The sequence below is a fragment of the Furipterus horrens genome, unplaced genomic scaffold (assembly GCF_987537825.1).
Source record: "Furipterus horrens unplaced genomic scaffold, mFurHor1.1.pri manual_scaffold_7, whole genome shotgun sequence".
NCBI classification, from domain to species: domain Eukaryota; kingdom Metazoa; phylum Chordata; class Mammalia; order Chiroptera; family Furipteridae; genus Furipterus; species Furipterus horrens.
The window spans coordinates 70,836,447-70,854,705 of NW_028327177.1; the positions used below are offsets into that span (position 1 = coordinate 70,836,447).

Here is an 18,259-nt window from a genome sequence, read left to right on the forward strand (position 1 = left end):
CCAGAATGGCAGCTCTAAGCTCAGTAGGGATTATTTCTTAAGTGTTCTTTACTGAATAAAAATATTTAAAATCTTTGATAACACTTAGTACAAAGTTGTATCAGAATAAATAGAGTATTTTTGCTTTAAAATTAATATCTGAAATACTTTACCTTGCTCTGCCCTTTGAAAGTAGCCCAAGGCCTATAAAAACACAAAGAATGCAAACATAATGAAAAGGATTAAAAGAGACTCAATATTAAAATTTTTTTTCTCAAAATCTATTCTATATTAAATATAAGCCAGGAAGTGAAAACAACTTAAATAAGGGTCAGTTCATCAACAGTGAGAGTTAACATAGCAAAACTAAACATAACCCTTATGTCCCCAGAGCACCAATTGTACAAGGGAACCGACGCTTCTAGTGATGACTTCTCCCAAAGCAGCATCACATGCAGAGAGGAAAGAACATTCTCATGTGCAGCTGGGCTAGTTTGATCTTTCTCATTTTAAGTCCTAACAGTGACTACCAGTGAAAACTAGATAAAAGCAAAAGCTGAATCTACTCAGTGATACAAAGGTTATAATACCAGTGTTTAAAAGTCCTTTTTTATTGAAATTCCTATGTAAAATGTTATTTTGAGTCTAACGTTACTTTTCTTTTTGACTCACTCAAACTGTTCTGACAACTGATTTATTAAAACCATAACTGATATAGAAGAGCTGACTTTTTTCTTAGAATGCACTCTTTTTAATAATAAAAAGTACTTCCCAGCTGTGTTATAATTATACACCTCAATACACTTTACATCAAATTCCACACTATAGTTTTCTCGGAGGAAAAAGAAAAAAAAGAAAGACAGAAAACCCTCCTTATTATGACACAAGTATTGGGAAAGCTATCTCACAACTGCCTATTTCCTTGACCTGAAAATTCTGTGACAAGTAAACCCAAAATGTTTGCTCAGAAATCCCTTTCAATTTTTATTTTTAACAGGAAAAGCAAAAGTCCTTGAGAAAATGACAGGATATGAGCCTTTCAACAGAACTTTAAAAAAAAAGTTATCAATACAAAGCCGTGCTTTTATTTTGCAGGTAAATGACTTATTATGCAGAACATGTCCCTAAAACATACTGAGGAACAGTTGCTGTATTTCCTGTTCTATTTGATGATTTCTATATAGTATAAATTTCATACAAAAAGGTAGCTGTTAGCTGTGGGTTACTTCAGTTGACAATATACCAGTTATGAGCCCCCACCCAGAAAAACGGCACTCATAGTCACGGACACAGAGAAGCCTGTGCCGGCCACACTCATCAGTCTCAAGGGATGTCCTCGTGAATGCACCACACCTCAGGGGTCAGTAACTAACTGTGCCAAGGATGTCACAAACCTCCTCATAAGTGGAGCTGGGAGGGGCTGCAAACAGCATATTTGCAATTCTTCTTTGATACCAAGGCATTTCGGCAAATGTGTAACACCTACAGAAGCAAAGTGTAACATTCATACATCAAATTGCACCTTATTTTTCTCTTGGAATCAAACAGCTTAACAGATACACAAGGAATCTTCTGTTGTCTATTTGAACAATTCCTAGTGGACATGATACTTAGTAGGTTAACAGTCATACTGAATTATGCAGAGACTGACATTTATACTGACCCAACAATTAGGATGTATTGTGATCAAATATAAACAGTTCACAACAGTATTAGTAATAAGTGGGTCATTCGCCCAGAGTGCTCATGACGTCCCAGGTGCTGAGTTCAGTGAGTGCCTCTCATATACTTACAACTAATGAAACAGGATCATGACCCTAATTTTTAAACAAGAAAAAGTAACTCAGAGAAGTTATAAAGGATTAAGAAAAATGACAAAACTAAACATGATATGCATAAAAAACAATGGCAACCTACAGTTTTAAGAGCATATATTTATTTAAAAGGATGAGGCAAATGGCTGACATCCAAAGATCTTGAGTTTTCTGAAATGAGTAGGAAGAAAGTGTTGGATGTTCCACTAGGTATGAACTCATATTTACTTACTAGCATCTGACTCAGTGACTGCAAGTGTTTGGTTAGTTTAGTACGTATGTCCTTTGTCCTAGAAGAGATTTCCCTGAGAAGAGTCTGATTCAGGATAGTTTACACTGTCACCTCTTAGAAGACAATAAATATTTAGCTCTGCACACTACACGCAAAGACAGTGCCAGGCCTGTGTTCAGAAACTCTGCAACCAACAAGTGAGCAAACTAGAGCATGCTTGACAAGGTTACACAAAACACAATGACATTCAGAGTAAGATGACTTGTTCTCAAATGCACGCAAGGCACAAGGGCTCTCTGAGGCTCCCTCCCCTGCGCTCCTCCACAGTGGTTAGTGAACCAATTTCACTTTGCTTGGTAAAGAATAGTCGTTCTCATCAAAGGGAATTTTAAAGTCTACTGCAAAGTTCTAATGGCTTTTCAGTCGTAGTACAGTCATCCTCCACTATCCACAGTTTCCTTTCTGCAGCTTCAGTTACATAGTCAACCACGGTCCCAAACTATTAAGTAGAAAATTCCATAAATAAACAATGTATAGGTTTAAATTGCACGCCTTTCCAAGTAGTTTGACGAAATTGCGTGTGACCTACACAGTCCTACCCAGGAAGTGAATTGTCCCTTTGTACAGCATCCTTGCACTGTAGACGCTCCCACCCATTAGTTACTCAGTAGCTGTCACCAGATCAACTGTTTAGGTATCAGTCTTTGTGTTCAGGTCACCCTGATTTTACTTCATGACAGACCCAAAGCACAAGTGAGTGATGCTGGCAATTCAGATAATACTCCAAAGAGAAGTAAAAAAGTGTGTGTAGGAAAAAACAGTATACAGGGTTGGGTACCATCTGCAGTTTCAGGCACCACTGTGGGTCTTGGACATAAGTCCTGTGGATAAGAGGGGATGACTGTACATGTTTCTAAATGATCTGAATAATAATGTTTAACATGATCAACCAAATTATTTCTTAATAATACATGCAGAACTGCTATTTAATGGATTAAAGCACTCCTGACTACCAAGTAGTATTTTAAAAATATTTTACATCTCGCTTTTCTGTACACTACAAAATAAGGTCATACTAAATACCACTGAAATATTTATTCAAAGAAATTTTCTTACCAAACACCCATCAGGTGAATTGAGGTAGCATCTTTAGGGTTCAATTCAATTGCTTTCTAAGAAGAAATGAGAAAACCAATCACTTGTTTTTGAAACAGCAATAAAGACTTCACTATGTATAATGAAGAAGTCATGATTTGAAAAAAAAATTTTTGCAACCCTGCATTTCCATGATAATCCAAACCAATTTTCCTCCCTGATTCTTTAATTGGTTAAATTTGTTTCAATACATGATTAAATGAATTGGGTTAAGGTTACAATATTTTATAGAGTTCAGAAACTGATAATAGGGATTCTCAAGATGAGAAATACATGAAATAGTAAAGTAAAGCTAATTTTAACAGTAATCCATACCTCTCATGTTTCTTTTTTCTAGATTAAAAAAAATAAGTTCTTTTTTGCCATATCCTATGTGAATAAAAAGCATTCTTCCCTAACAGAAGAACGAAGTACATAATTTTAGAAAGTCTCCTGTATGCAGTTTGCCCAACTTATCCATCTACACTTAAGCAAGGAAAAATAAATACTATTTACTCACAGGATTAATAAGTTTATGCACAAGATAAAATAAGTTACAAAATGTACCTAATTTCTATTTACTATGTGACAGTCCTGTGTGAATGTAAAGCATGAACTACAGCATAACTTTAATGAAATTACTTTTATACATTATTTTATTGAAAACTGTTGGGGGCCCCTGACACAGAGATCCCCTGGTGTCGCAGATGAAATGAAGACTTCACAGGCAGCTTGTGCTCGGGGAGAGAAGGCTGGTAAATGTCTGAGAGACAGATGCCTCAATTGCCTTCCTCCAGGGTCTTTTATTGAGTGTAGTAAGCTTAAGGGCATATAGCCTGCATGTAAAGCTCATCAATCAATGTTAACCAGTGCTGATTACAGAAAACAGATCTTGTTCAGGGATAACAACTGTAGGAATATTGAGATCTCCCTCAGGTCAGGGTGTGTTGTACACAAAGACTTCAGATGGCCATAAAGTAGGGAGGGTGAATTCATTTTTAGTTAAAATTAAAACCTTTGCTGCCGGTACTTAACCTTTGATTAAGCGAGGTAAAAGAACAGGGCAAGCTTCAAAGGACAGAGCATTTTCTCATGGCCCGAATCCCACTGGGGCCCACTGGCTATAGCATCAAGGCACATATACCCCCAGTTCTCCTGGTTTTCTGATCAGGTCTTACAGGCTTCATTTCCTTCACCTGGCCTGCGTGGGGCTCCAAGTCTCGATACTTTCCCAGGGGGACCCTAAAAGAAAACTGCTAAGGAAATCTCACAGATTAATGTAATACTATTAAATATAAACAACCCCTTTTTAAAAATGGACTTCCTGGCTTATGCCTTTCTGTACACCCACATTTTCACTTTCAGTTAGAAATGTGTATCTCACACATTTCCAAATATCTCATATTAGTTACCAGTGTGGGCTGCGAAGCCAAACTACCTGGGTTTGAATCACAGCTCATAACTTCTAACTTTTGACCTTAGCATGCTTCTATATTCCTGCCTAGGTTTCCTCTTTTAGAAAATTAATAACACACCTCCCAAAATGGTTGTGGTGGAAATGAAATGAGCAAGTAATAAGAGGTGCTTAACACAGTAATATCTTGTATCACCATTATTTTTACTTTTCTCAGTACCAAGCACCCGATTTCTTACTAACATTGATCAATGTTAGTGGCAGTAGCAGAGGTGACAGAAGTGAGGCTAACAAGTATGACTTGGCAGAACTCTTGCTTCAATAATATGGGTAAGAATCAGCACTGATCAAAAATTTACTTTTCCAAAAATATTGTGATATGATTTATAGCAAAATATATTTTGAAGTGTATAAAACTTTTACTCTAAGCTCTCTTTCCCTATTGCTATTGGAGTTCCACTAGAATATTTAGCCCTACAGAAAATTATATAAATAATCATTTTCTGCATTCTACAGGTACAGGTCTCATGCCACTCTAGATGAGAAAGAGGGAAGTTACTTCATCACATACATGGTGCCCTGAGCACTAGAATTCAACTTCCTTATGGGGTGGGTGAGATGGGCTACTCTTAAGCAAACTCTTTTTGGTTTCAGTGTCTTCAAAAACAACCCAAAGACAGTAATTCCTTCTGACTTTAGATACAATGGAATCCGAAACAGTAGTATAAACAATAAATACTAAAAATTGTCATTTATAAATATATTGAACACATATACATTTGAAAGCTTATACAAAACACTGTCTTTTTTCAAAATATAACCTATAGCCTTCATTGTTTCTTTAAAGTATACCTTAATATATTTTCTTCAATTTTTCATTGTTCACACTGGAAGTTATATGTCATATATTTCTACATACCAAGGCAGAGAGTAATTTACGAGATGTATCTAATACCAGTGAGAAAAATATGGTACTTCATTTGAGTCTAAGAAACCATAAAATCTATGACATATCATTATTTTATGTATCAGTAAGAAAGAAAAAGCAATTGTAAGATACCACTGGCTATATAATGTAGTCTGATTTCAAAGGTCTTAAAATATGAAATACATATTAAATTGAAACTTATACACACATGTGCATGTACGACTGATGCCTGAATAACAAGCTAGGTCTCCTGACTCCCCATTCAATGCTCTTTTTCACTAGTCATTAAAAAAAACAGGAATTGAGACTATCACCATAAAATTCAGAAAAGCTGTTACACAGCCTAACATTGTTTTCATCACTTTCTTTTCCTTTGTAGTTTTGAGATGGTCTAGAATATCACAACAGAAATAAACACACTGGCTTTTCAGTGGCAATTTTGTTCGGAGGACAGTGGAGTAGCATGCATGTACACCATGGAACACACAAACTTCTGGAGTTCCCGGCAACTGAGGAAGAGCTTACCATGAATACATGAATGAACTTTAAGTGGAGATACTAAAACACACACCCAGAGATCACAGTATGAACAGTACTTTTACTATGGGAGTGGAGTAGCAATTGTTAAGACTGTCAGGAGAGACCAGACCTCCCAGTAAGGGATGCTGCATAGTCCCCACAGACTCTGGCCTCAACCATATGACTTATTTGGGTCGACAGGATATTACCAGGTGTGATGCAAGTTTGCACACTGGGACCTTCACCTTGGAATGTTCACTCTTGGAAGCCAGCAATCATGCAGTAAAGAAGCATGGGCCAGATAGCCAAATGGAGAGATATTGTTGGAGACAAGAGGCCGTCCTGTACACCTGTCCCAGCCAAGGGGCCAGGTGAATGCAGTTCTCAGTCAGTTGAGCTACACCAAACACAGAAGCAGCACTTGGTGCTTTCAAGTCACAGAAATGGGAGAAATAACTTGCCACTGGTTGAGGCCACTTAAGTTTGAGGTGGCTTGCTAAACAGTGAGGGATAAGTTTAGAAAGCTAATGGCTTTTTCAATTCAGCAGTACCTCAAAATGCTCCTTGATAACGTAGGCATTTGAAATTTTAGCCTTGATGCCTTCGTAATCTCCAACATCACTAATACAGATTGCGTACCACTAAAAATAGAAGGAAAAGAGGTATAAAAATAACAATACTAAATAGTCCAGTCAATACAAAGCAAAACTGAATATTTATTCCTCAGTAGTCATTCTCATTCAACAAAAAAATTATTGACCATAAAAACTGTGTTATATATAGTAGACTATACAAAAAGGGGTGTGTGTATGTCATGGCCCTTAGGAATCCAAGGATAGTACATCTTTACAGAGAACTAGATTACAGAGCAGAAAGGAGTGACTCTAAAATTTAAAGTCAACACAATACAGTAATGATTCATGTCTATGGTCTGAGTATAAATTACGAAAAATCTGCAATTCCATAACTCATTTTATTTTCTCATCCATTTTTCTGGGAGCTACGTCTTTTCCACATCTGCATTGTTATAGTTGTAACAGCTGCATCTGTCAGTTGTGACCTTGTCCCCTCATCCATATTTGAACAACAGATTCAAATTGAAGCAATCTGAGTTTCTTCCCCAAGAACCGAATCCAAAATACCTAACCTCTATAAACCCAGGTCCTATGGAAAGTCACAGAACTCAGGATGAGAAAGTCAAAGTGAAAAAGATGCAGAGGAGACTGTGGCCTCAGAGCACTTAAGCCAGTGTTTCCTGAAGCCTAAATGCACCTTCCTTTGTGTTCTGTGAAATATGGAAGTCTCCAGAATAAACACCGCCCTTTTTTGTTTGAGCTTATTTCTGTGGGATTTTAATTATTTTAACCAGAAAGATTTTAACACTCCAACTTCTGTTTTGATCTATTCTCCACCAAAATACTTTGTATCTTTTAATGTTGATTAAAAATAAAAAAATATCATTTCTCACACATACACATATCCCTCTATAGTCATTTAATCTCCATTGACAGACACCTAATTCAGATGACTGGTTGGGTCACACAGGGTCTCAAACCTTGTGTTCTGAGCTTTGTCCATATGTCAGGACTCTGGATAAAATCACTTTCTCGTATGTACTTAACTAACACCTAAATGCAAAGCAAACACATTCTCCCCTGATTAGGCTTGCATTTCATGACTTACTGTTAGTTAATGATCAGCAAGAGTTTACGGTAGGAGGTGTGATCATGAGTAGTTTTTATTTCCGTATTTGTACTTTTTTTCAATTTCAAAAATGCCTATTGTCTATATTGAGTTTACATTATTTTTAAAGAAAACTTTTAAGTAGATATTCTAGCCAAGAAGTAATAGATACTATACTTACCATCTTGCCTAAAACACTAGAAAACAGACAAAATATAAGAAATAAAGATTCTCAAGACACCACACACCAGGCGACAGTGACACCAGAAAGACAAGGTGAGCCTAATAGCTTCTCCTACAATCAGGAACAAGACAAGAATTGACACTCCAACTCTGTGCTGGAAGCTCTAGCCAGGGAAGTTGGGTAAGATAAAGAAATGAAAGGAAAGAGTAAAACTATCTCTACTTCAAGATGACATGGTCTTATATAGAAAACTCTAAAGGTTATACAATAAATGAGTTTAGCAAAGCTATAAGATATAAAATCAATATGCAAAGATCAGTTGCATTCCTAAACACTAGCAATGAACAATCTGAAAATGAAATTAAGATAACACCAATTACAACAGCATCAAAAAAATATGGAAGCAGCCTAAGTGTCCATCACTAGACAAATGGATAGAGGTAGGACATAAATACAATGCAGTATTACGTAGCCATAAAAAGAACGGAAACTTATCATTTGTAACAACATGGAAGGACCTAGATGACATTATGCTAAGTGAAATAAGTCAGGGAGAGAAAGACATAAGACATGTGATTTCACTGACATGTGGAATCTAAAAAACAAAAACAGCCCTGACTAGTGTGGCTCAGTTGGTTAGGCATTATCCTGCAAAGCGAAAGGTGGCCAGTTCGATTCCCAGTCAGGACACATGCCTGAATTGCAGGTTCAGTCACAACAATGTTTCTCTCCCTCTCTTCATCCCTCCCCTCCCCTTAAAAATAAATAAACAAAATCTTAATAAAATAAATAAAACAGAAACACTCATCAATGCAGAGAACTGGTGGTCACCAGATGGGAGGAGGTTTGGGGACTGCATGAAAAAAGTGAAGGGAGTAAGTACAAATTAGTAGTTACAGAATAATCACAGGGATGTAAAGTATAACATAGGAAATAAAGTCAATAATACTGTGGTAATTTTGTATAGTGCCAGGTGGGTACTAAGCTTATCAGAGGATCACTTTGTAAGGTATATAAATGTCTAACCACTAGGCTGTACAACTGAAATTAATATGTTAAATGTCATCTGCAATTGAAAAATTAATTTTTTAAAAGAATGTTAGCATAAAAAAAAGCAAGACTTATTACCTGCTTTCAAAAGGTATATGTTAAAAGAACAGAAAAGGACATATAACATGTTAACATTAGAAAACAAGAATAGCTACGTTAATATCAGACAAAGCAGGTAATAAAACAAAGACTAATTCTAGAGATAAAAATGGTCATTTTTCAATGACAAAGAGCTCAAAGCATCGTGAAAATGCAGTAACCCTAGTTTACATCCCTACTAACAGCACTCTAAAAGTGCATGTTGTGGCACCATGCCCGCCCTCTCCATGCTAGTCTCAGCGGTGCTCACGCTGGCCCTCTCTAGAACACCTTCCCCTCTGGTATAGCATCCCACTTTTACACAACTTACCCAGGCCCACATCATTTTTCGAGTAGTCTGTGCTTCCCATTCTAGCTCACTTTTCTCTCTACCCTGAACTCCTAGAGCCCTCAGTCCTCTGAACCATTCTCCTCAAGCACTCAGGCCCTCTCATCCTGCTGTTTGGTCTTTAGCTAAAACGAGAGCTCCTTCAAGGTAGAGATGGTGTTCTGTATGCTTTGCTCTCCACCCAGATGTCTAGCACAGGACTGGTCAAGCAGGACCAAGATTATGAATGAGTGTTGACCCCACCATGTTCATTTTGTTTCAGAATTGAGGGGGCGGGGGGTTCTATGCCCTGTCCCCATGCTCCAGCCTCTACCTCATCTCCCTCATATTAATTTTCATTCCCATGAGAACTTCTGGTTCTTAATCAACTCCACAGGTCCTGCTGGACAGCTCCAGTGGCTGGTGGGGGAACTTCAGGTTGCTGAAGATCAGAAGACAAGGTGCATATAATTGGGCAATAATCCCTAGGGCACTGCCTAAAGAGCTGGAGCTGAAGTTAGTACCAAATTGTAGCCAGATACAAGAACACCTTGGCTGGTCAATTCTTTGGCCATACACAGGTGGATGAGTTAGAGGTCTTCTATAATGAGGAAACCCTGAGCTGGCCACTATCTGTAGTCTTCCTGGCACCCAGCACCAGCACTTACACCAGCCCTGATCCTAGTTACCAGGTCTACCAAATAGCAACTACCCAGAGAGCTCTCAAGTGCTCCTGGATCACAAGACCTATATCCTGAACCTGACGCAGGTGAATGAGCCGGGAGCCACTTGGCACTGGCATCTCTTCTACAGGGCTTGAGAAATCTACCAGCTGCCCAGTGTGCTGCCTGCCCCCTCGTACGACCTGACATACCACATGCAGGGAGACACGCAGCTATCCCAGACCTCCTGGTTTCTCTACCATTAGGGCCACCCACCCTCCGACCCCTGTGGCATGCCCTGCTGCCTCACTACTCTGTGCGCCCCGCTCTCCAAGTGTGCCAACAGCCCTGCTCTGTGTCGCCGCCTGCTGTCAGATCAAGCCCCTCTAATGTCCCCTGATGTCCGGAGCCTGCAGCCACAGCCACGGCCACACCCACTACCCTGCTAGCACCCGTAGGGGAGAGTGCATGTCTCAGGGAGCGAGCAGAACACCCCAAGGGCTGCTGCAGGCAGAACACCGGTGAAGAGCCTGTCCTGGGTCCCAAGTACATGGGAGAAGCAGCACACTCTTTCCTGGAGCTGGGTCAGCGAGACACGAAGGAGGGCTGGCGGCGATGCCTGTCTGCTGGATCGAGGCTGTCCTGGGGCAGGGGTCTCTGCCGGCACTGCCCTGGGCAGACTAGATAGAGCTGTCCAGCAAGGAGCACTATCTGCTGCTGAAATGCGCCTAGCTGCCAGGCTGTTCAAAGAGACTTGAACTCCAAATAAACAAACAAACATACATGTTGTAAAAACTAATAAAACTGAAAAGAGCAACAGACAAGATCTACAATTATACTTGGAGATTTCACTCCACCTCTCAATGACTGGTAGAACAAATAAGAGAGAAATCAGTAAGGACAAAGAAGACTGGAACACCACTATCAACAATTTGAACTGAATGACATTTCTAAGACTCTCAACAGCAGCTGAATGAATGTGTACCAAGAACATTTACAAAGATGGACCATAATCTGGGCGACAAAAGAAGTCTCAACAAATTTAAAGGATTTGTATCTGTTTTATTCTTAATATAAAACCTGTATGTGTGTGTGCATGCACGCATGCCTGTATGTACACGGGGGTGATGGGGGCAGGGAACTAGCCCCTAAAGGGAGCATTTGGAAATGTGTCACAATGACCTGGGGCTTTACTGAGCACAGTCAAACATGATAAAGTGATGTCCTAATCCAAAATACCAATAATGCCCCATATTCTGCTCAATGTCCATTGAAAAACCCAGTTAGGAAATCCAGAGTAGCAGAGTTACATGTGAAAAGTTACACTTGGTCTCAGAGAACACAAACAGAATGTAAGGAAAATGAGAAAACATCTGTCAAGTGTTTATATTACTAGGAGTAAAGATATAGGTAATTCATGAAAATAAGCATTCACAAAAGTAATTTATCAAATAAACTCATGAAGGTAGGTAGGTATTCAAGAATGCAAAGGAAAAAATTTCTTTTTGAGAAAGTATTATAAAAATACATCTCTTCCTTACTTTAGCATAGAGAATGTTCTTTCCTATGTAAATTAGGGATAATTGATAAGTGTAGAGCAGTGTATCCCTTAGTACGTGGCAACCAGTTACTTTAGGCACCTCACCTTATGAGCTGCAAAACTTGCTTCATTTTTCTCTAGTGCTCTTTTTGCATATTCTAGAGCTTCATATACCAGGGCCTTTTTCTCCTCTTCTGAGGTTCCATTAAGCTGAGCCATGTCACGTGATGCCCGAGCCAAACGCCACAGTAACTCTGCATCTTCACTAATTGAAGTAAATATAAAACCACCATTTTAACTCATGTTTTAAAAACTGTCAAAGGTCACATCATTAACAAACAGATATGGTCAGGTCAATGAGGGTATAGCAAGCAACACGGTATCAAATTACATTATTCATAATGTTAAATTGTTATTTTCTCTCATACGGCTTTTTTAAAAATTCTACAAAATATCTAGTATTACACATAAATATTAATACTATAACTGAAATACTACCTTCCTTAGAAAATATCTTTGAATTTTCTGAACACTTGCACTACAAAATGCAACATACAACTTGAGGCTTGACTGCACTGCACTGGGCTTCAGACAGCACATCAAACATATCAACTTGACACGCAGGGTCTATTCTAAAACACATAACTGTTGTATCCTAGCTCCAAATACAGTACCTGGCACACAACAGATATAATGATAAGCATGTGTTAATGAATGACTGCATATGATGTTAATCACCAAATCCATGCCACAAGACATGGCATATTTCAAATAATGACACTGGACTCCTTGAAGAACTGCCACTTAAATATAATTATATAAAATGGGAAATGTTTAATAAAAGAAATAGTAATCACAATTAAGAGGCAGAAATAGTTTTAAAACTAACCTTAAATTCCTTTTTATTAAATGTCTGCCTTTAAGCCTACTATATTATATACAGGGTGGGGTAAAAGTAGGTTTATAGTTGTTGGTATGGAAAAGAATATAATAAATAATAATAAATAATACAATAAACTGTTTTGTGTACTTACAACTGTAAACCTATTTTTGCCCCTTCCTATAGTTCTTAAAAATGGTATTCACATGAAATTTTTAAACTTAAAGAAGCAATAGTATATTTATAATTCAATGAATATGGAGTAACTACCTAACACCTTATTTTTCAAGTAATTACTGAAGTGAGTGTAAAACGCCAAGCCAGCCATCTCAAGTTACTGAGGGACCAGTGGAAGGCAAGATTGGTCCTATAGACATTTAGGAAATAAAATGATGAGTCTTGAGAATCTAAGACAGTAGAATAGCAGATGAGGTTAATCAGTAACCCGGAGAAGCCTTATTTAACTCACTTTATAAGGCTGGATCTACTCCACATTTAGCATCCCCTCAAATGAATACACACTGATACTCTGGCCTAAACACGTAATCTTATTTTTTTAAGGAGGTATTTTTAGTTTCTCTAAAAGACCACGCATCTAAAGTGATACACAGATACTATTCAGTGGAGGCATACAACCATCCATATTCATTAAAATCTTATAACAATAAGAAATCTATTTATATTAACAACTAAAGGAGACAGACAAAGGCAGTAGGTCCCTGGAAGTCTGCAACAGGCTGCCTAGGGCCAGACTGGTACATGATCTCACACCACCAGGGGCAGATCCAGAAAGTGCAGATCATTCTAAGAAGCAGCAACAAACAATAGGAGTCACAAAAATGGGGAGACAGAAAAACAACCCCCCATCAAAAGGAAAGGGAGAATCTCCAGAAAGAGTGCTAAATGAAATAGAGGGGAACAAACTATCAGATATGGAATTCAAAACATAGATTATGGAGAAGTTCAATGAGCCCAGCGGTAACTACAAAGAACTCCAGGGAAACTACAAAGAACTCCAGGGAAACTACAAGGAACTCCAGGGAAACTACAAGGAACTCCAGAAAAACTACAAGGAACTTACTGAGATTTACACCAGCATGAAAAAGGACATAGACGCTATCAATAAGAGCCAGGAGGAAATGAAGAATACAATCTCTGAATTGAAGAACACAGTAGAAGTAATTAAAAGCAGGCTAGAGGAAGCAAAAGATCAGATCAGCGAGCTGGAGGACAACTTAGACAAACTCCCAGACAGTTCAACAAAATGAAAAATGAAAAAAGACTGAACAAGAATGAAGAGGTTCTAAAACAGCTGCAGGAAAACATGAAATGTAATAATATCCCTATTATAGGAATTCCAGAAGAAGACGAGCAAGGGATAGAAAACCTCTTTGAAAAACTAATGACAGAAAACTTGCTTAACATGAGGAGAGAAAGAGTCACGCAAGTCCAGGAAGCACAGAGGGTCTCAATGAAGATGAACGCCAACAGGCCCACCTCAAGACACGTCATAACTAAAATGGCAACACTCAAAGACAAAGAGAGAATCCTAAAAGCAGCAAGAGAGAAACAACTAATAACATACAAGGGAGCTCCAATAAGGCTATCATTAGATTTCTCAGCAGAAACACTACAAGCCAGAAGGGAACGGCAAAAAATATTCCAAGCAATGAAAAACAAAGGCCTACAACCAAGAATACTCTACCCAGCAAGGCTCTCATTCCAAATGGAAGGTGAAATAAGGAGTTTCCCAGACAAAAGAAGGCTAAAAGAATACATCTCTACCAAACCAGCACTGCAAGAGATGCTAAAGAGTCTGCTTTAAGAAGATGAAGAAACAGAGACAGAGAGGAACACAAGTACAAAAGGGGAAAATGACAATGAATAAGTCCCTATGTTCGTAGCACCACTATTTACAATAGCCAAGTGCTGGAAACAACCTAAGTGCCCATCTGTAGATGACTGGATCAAAAAACTGTGGTACATTTACACAATGGAGTACTATGTAGCAGAAAGAAAGAAGGAACTTCTACCATTTGCAACAACATGATTGGAACTAGAGAGAATTATGCTTAGCGAAATAAGCCAGGCAAGAAGGAAAAATACCTTATGCTGTCACCTATTACAGGAAACTAATGAACAACACAAAGAAATGAGCAAAATTGAACCAGAGGCATGTAAACAAGAAGTAGACTAACAGTAACAAGGGAGGAGGCGGGAGGGAGAGAAAGGGAAGGGTCTAGTCAAAGAACATGTATAAATGACCCACGAACATGGACAACCGGGTGGGGGCTGAATGTGGGAGAAGGGACGGTAGGGTGCGGGGAAGCAAGAGGGGTAAGAAAGTGGGACAACTGTAATGGAAAAACAAAAAAATTTTTAATGGGGGAAAAATGAAAATATAAAGAATGGAAATACAAGTTCAGTGAATATTAGAAAGAGAAGGATTTTCCTTCACACTGTATATTTTTCTCCCTATCTGATCCCTCCAGAGTTTGGCATTCTAAAGAAGTAATGACCTAAGTTTCTTTGAATAAAACTAATAAGACCAGATGTTAATAGAGGCTTTTTTTTTACCAAGACTTTGACCGAAATGTCATACCTAAAGGAGACATGCTTGGGCTCTGGTTGTTACCAAAAAGCCCTGAGGAACTAGGATTGACATTCAAAGGTAATAAAAGCCCATGAGATAAAAGACCTCATACCTTGGTTGGTTGTGCGGTCCGCAGCAATCTTTCCAGGGAAGGAAAGAAGGTTGTTTTCCTGAAAGATGGCTAGAAGGGACCTTAAGGCACAATGGAAAACCAGAAGGACTTGGAAAAGACAGGTGTTTACAGGAAAGGCTGAATGCCAGATATGTGGCTCAGCTTGTGTGCCCTGAAAGGCAGACTGAAGGTCACCCTATAGGTTCCTTGCGTAAGTTCCAGCAAAGCAGAACTAAAGATCATATGTGATAATTTGCTGCTTTTGTTGTTTATGCAAATAAACAGGATATATTAAAAATGGACTTAATGCAGTCCCTTTAATGACAAGGAGGGTAATCTTGGGGAGAAAAATCGTGATTCAAGGAAAATCACAACACTCTGTGGTAGACTATAAAGTAGTACAGCTGTCTTTAAAGTTTCCTTTCATTTAAAATTTGTTTTCATTTGAAAGTTAAACTATGTCTGTGGTATCATCAAAGATGTTTAATTTACAGGCAAGAATGTCAAATGCCTTGCAACTGGATGTCTTTCCGATAAGACAGTCCGAAAGATTTAGAGACTTGTATGTGGGTTATGTTACATAAATTAACATGTATTTTCTGTTTTCAAAGGGCATAAGCCTATGATCTCATTACCTGAGTGACTGTCTGTACATATAGGCATCACTTAATCCTGTCTGCAGTGCTGCCTCCTGAGACTCAATGGTTTGGCTGAACTAAGTGGCTGGGTTGGTGAAGTATGGGGTAGTCTGTGGGCTTCACTTTAAAACTGGTTTCTCTTTTCTATCTTAATGGCTTAGACAGAAAAGAGCCCAGAGGTCTGAGAGCGGAAAAACCAAAATATTTCCCTCAGCCCAAACTAAGTATAATGGGCAAAAGGGTTTTGGACAAGTGAGATGTGCCTGGTACACCTTCCTCCAGAGAAGTCCTTTTTTTCCCTAATGTAGGACATTGAAAAATTAATACCTGCCTTTTGTCACCTAGTGGTTATGGATTGAATGATGCCTTTAATCCTGTTGCCAAATCTGTTGCCCCCAGAATACAGCAAGGATGCCAGCCTGTTAAACCAAGCATGCCATTGTCTGGGGACAGCCAACTGTCCCTGAGTCTGCACGATCCTTCCCCATGTGGGAAGGCCACCCTCCCCTCTGCACCCCCACTCTTATTAGGGATTTCTGGACCCAAGGGTAGGTAGGCCGACAACCATGTCTAGCTTGAAGCAACTAGAGGAGCAAGAGACCTTTGCCCATTGTCCTTTATAAGATTATAAAGGGTCTTAAGTCTGAGAGGGAAGGATTGTTATTTTTTTTAATAATTTGTTAAAATAATTATTTATCTATTTATTTTTAAAAAGGATGAACAATATATGAAAGGGTGAAGCGAGAGAGCTTGTATGTATGACCCATGGGCATGGACTTGGGGGGCGGATTGCTGGGGGGGCGTGCTGGGTTGAGGGGAGCAAAGGGGAATAAATTGGTACTATTGTAACAATATAATCAATAAAATATACTTTAAAAAATCAACTTATAAGAAATGAGAAACATATAATGTAGGTGACAAACACATTCGGCAACTTACCTTGTACAATCCAAAGCAAACTAACAAAATGGACCAAGTATTTCAACATTTTACTATTATAAGTAGAACTTTTTCTAAATCAATGACATACATGTAGCATTTTTGAATCATTTAACATAAGAAATAGCATGCTATAAATAAAACTCTAAGAAAAATTATTTTGAAGTAAAAACCTTTAAAAAGCTATAAAGATTTGCAGCACCAAGACTCATTTTAAGTGTTAAGTAACATGAGAATGTTGAGGAAACCACAAGCCCGGGCCCATCACACACTATTCACCTTTCCTTGTACTGGGTCAGTAACTTGTAGAGTTTTTCTGTTTCTCCACTTTCATAGAGGTAGTCTGCTTTTTGGAGGATTTCTTCAACTCTGAAGGCTATGAATGAGAAAAAAAACACTGTATAGTAGGTCTTCCCAAGCCAGATGGCAACAATTCTAAGAAACACAAACACTCATAAAGAAGCCAAAAAAATTATAGATCCGAAATTCTGAAGTATCTAAATGCAAGTGTAGTATAAATAATTATGAAGCTATTGTAGTAAGTGACTTATTTATACCATGCAAAATAAAAAATTAGACAACTTATTCTGGTACTAAATATGGTACATTTTTTAAAATGAGAAAAGGAACTTCCTGTGACAAGTTATGGTACCCTTGCCTTTCACAGTCTTTGATGTTGCCACTGGTTAAGTACCATCCATTGTACAAAAAGATATAACACCCACTTACAGTATTGAAAATTATTAATTTGCATGTACTGAACCACACTGTTTTACTAGATTTGCTTTATGACCTGACTTAATACAGATACTTTACAGAAATAGTCAAATCTGTCATCAAAAATGTAGATGAAATTAACTATATAGAAAATCTGAAACTTATGATTCACACTGTGTTCCAACCAATGCATTAACTATTTAGACATTATAACCCAAACACATAAACCATATTATAGACAGTCTAATGCTCTGAAGTTGACTAGTTACTGGAAAAAAATTAAATGTGAATTTCAAGACATTCTAATTACTGTATTACTAAGGAACAGAGACACTGGATTGTTTTCTAAAAGGGTGAATAATTATTAGTTAGTCCTACGAATGACCCAACATTCCAATGTATTGAGTTCAGTTTATTATTTATATTGGAATGCTTTAATTAATCAGTATATTTGAGGTTGAAGTTCTTGAAATATTAAAACCTAAATCAAAAAAGAAAGCTCATGAATTTATGAAACAACTACATGAAGTATTTTTTCTATTTTTTACAGTGTGGTTGCCTCTCACTCGTGCCCCTAACTGGGGACATGACGTGCAACATAGTAATGTGCCCTTGGCTCGCAGGCCAATGCTCAATCCACTGAGCCACAGCAGCTAGGGCCACATGGAGTATTTTTTAAGTTAACATGGTATCATCATACTAGTTTAAGAAAAATTAAATGAAAACAGCAAAGAAACCCTAAGAGTTTTTCTTTTCTTCTTTAATCTTACTTCAATCTGGTAGGTGCTAGGCTAATACTGGGTCGGCCAAAAAATTTGTTTAGTTTCTTTTGTAC

General features: G+C 38.1%; 1 protein-coding gene and 1 pseudogene across 12 annotated transcripts in view; one reads left to right on the forward strand and one right to left on the reverse strand.

Moving 5' to 3' along the window:
• Positions 1-18,259, reverse strand: part of RMDN1 (regulator of microtubule dynamics 1) — a 59,356-nt gene that overhangs the window by 23,994 nt on the left and 17,103 nt on the right. For 5 of the 12 annotated variants that reach the window (XM_090283796.1, XM_090283802.1, XM_090283798.1 and 2 more), the window contains exons 3-8: positions 16,987-17,083; positions 11,651-11,810; positions 6,572-6,661; positions 3,142-3,197; positions 1,374-1,461; positions 153-183 (exon numbers count right to left, since the gene is read on the reverse strand). In XM_090283796.1, the coding sequence (XP_090139922.1) occupies positions 153-183; positions 1,374-1,461; positions 3,142-3,197; positions 6,572-6,661; positions 11,651-11,810; positions 16,987-17,083 (522 nt within the window). The remainder of the gene's footprint in view (positions 1-152; positions 184-1,373; positions 1,462-3,141; positions 3,198-6,571; positions 6,662-11,650; positions 11,811-16,986; positions 17,084-18,259) is intronic. The other 7 variants (XM_090283799.1, XM_090283806.1, XM_090283804.1 and 4 more) reach the window with 3 other exon arrangements.
• On the forward strand, positions 9,249-10,478 carry LOC150004626 (sphingomyelin phosphodiesterase pseudogene; annotated as a pseudogene).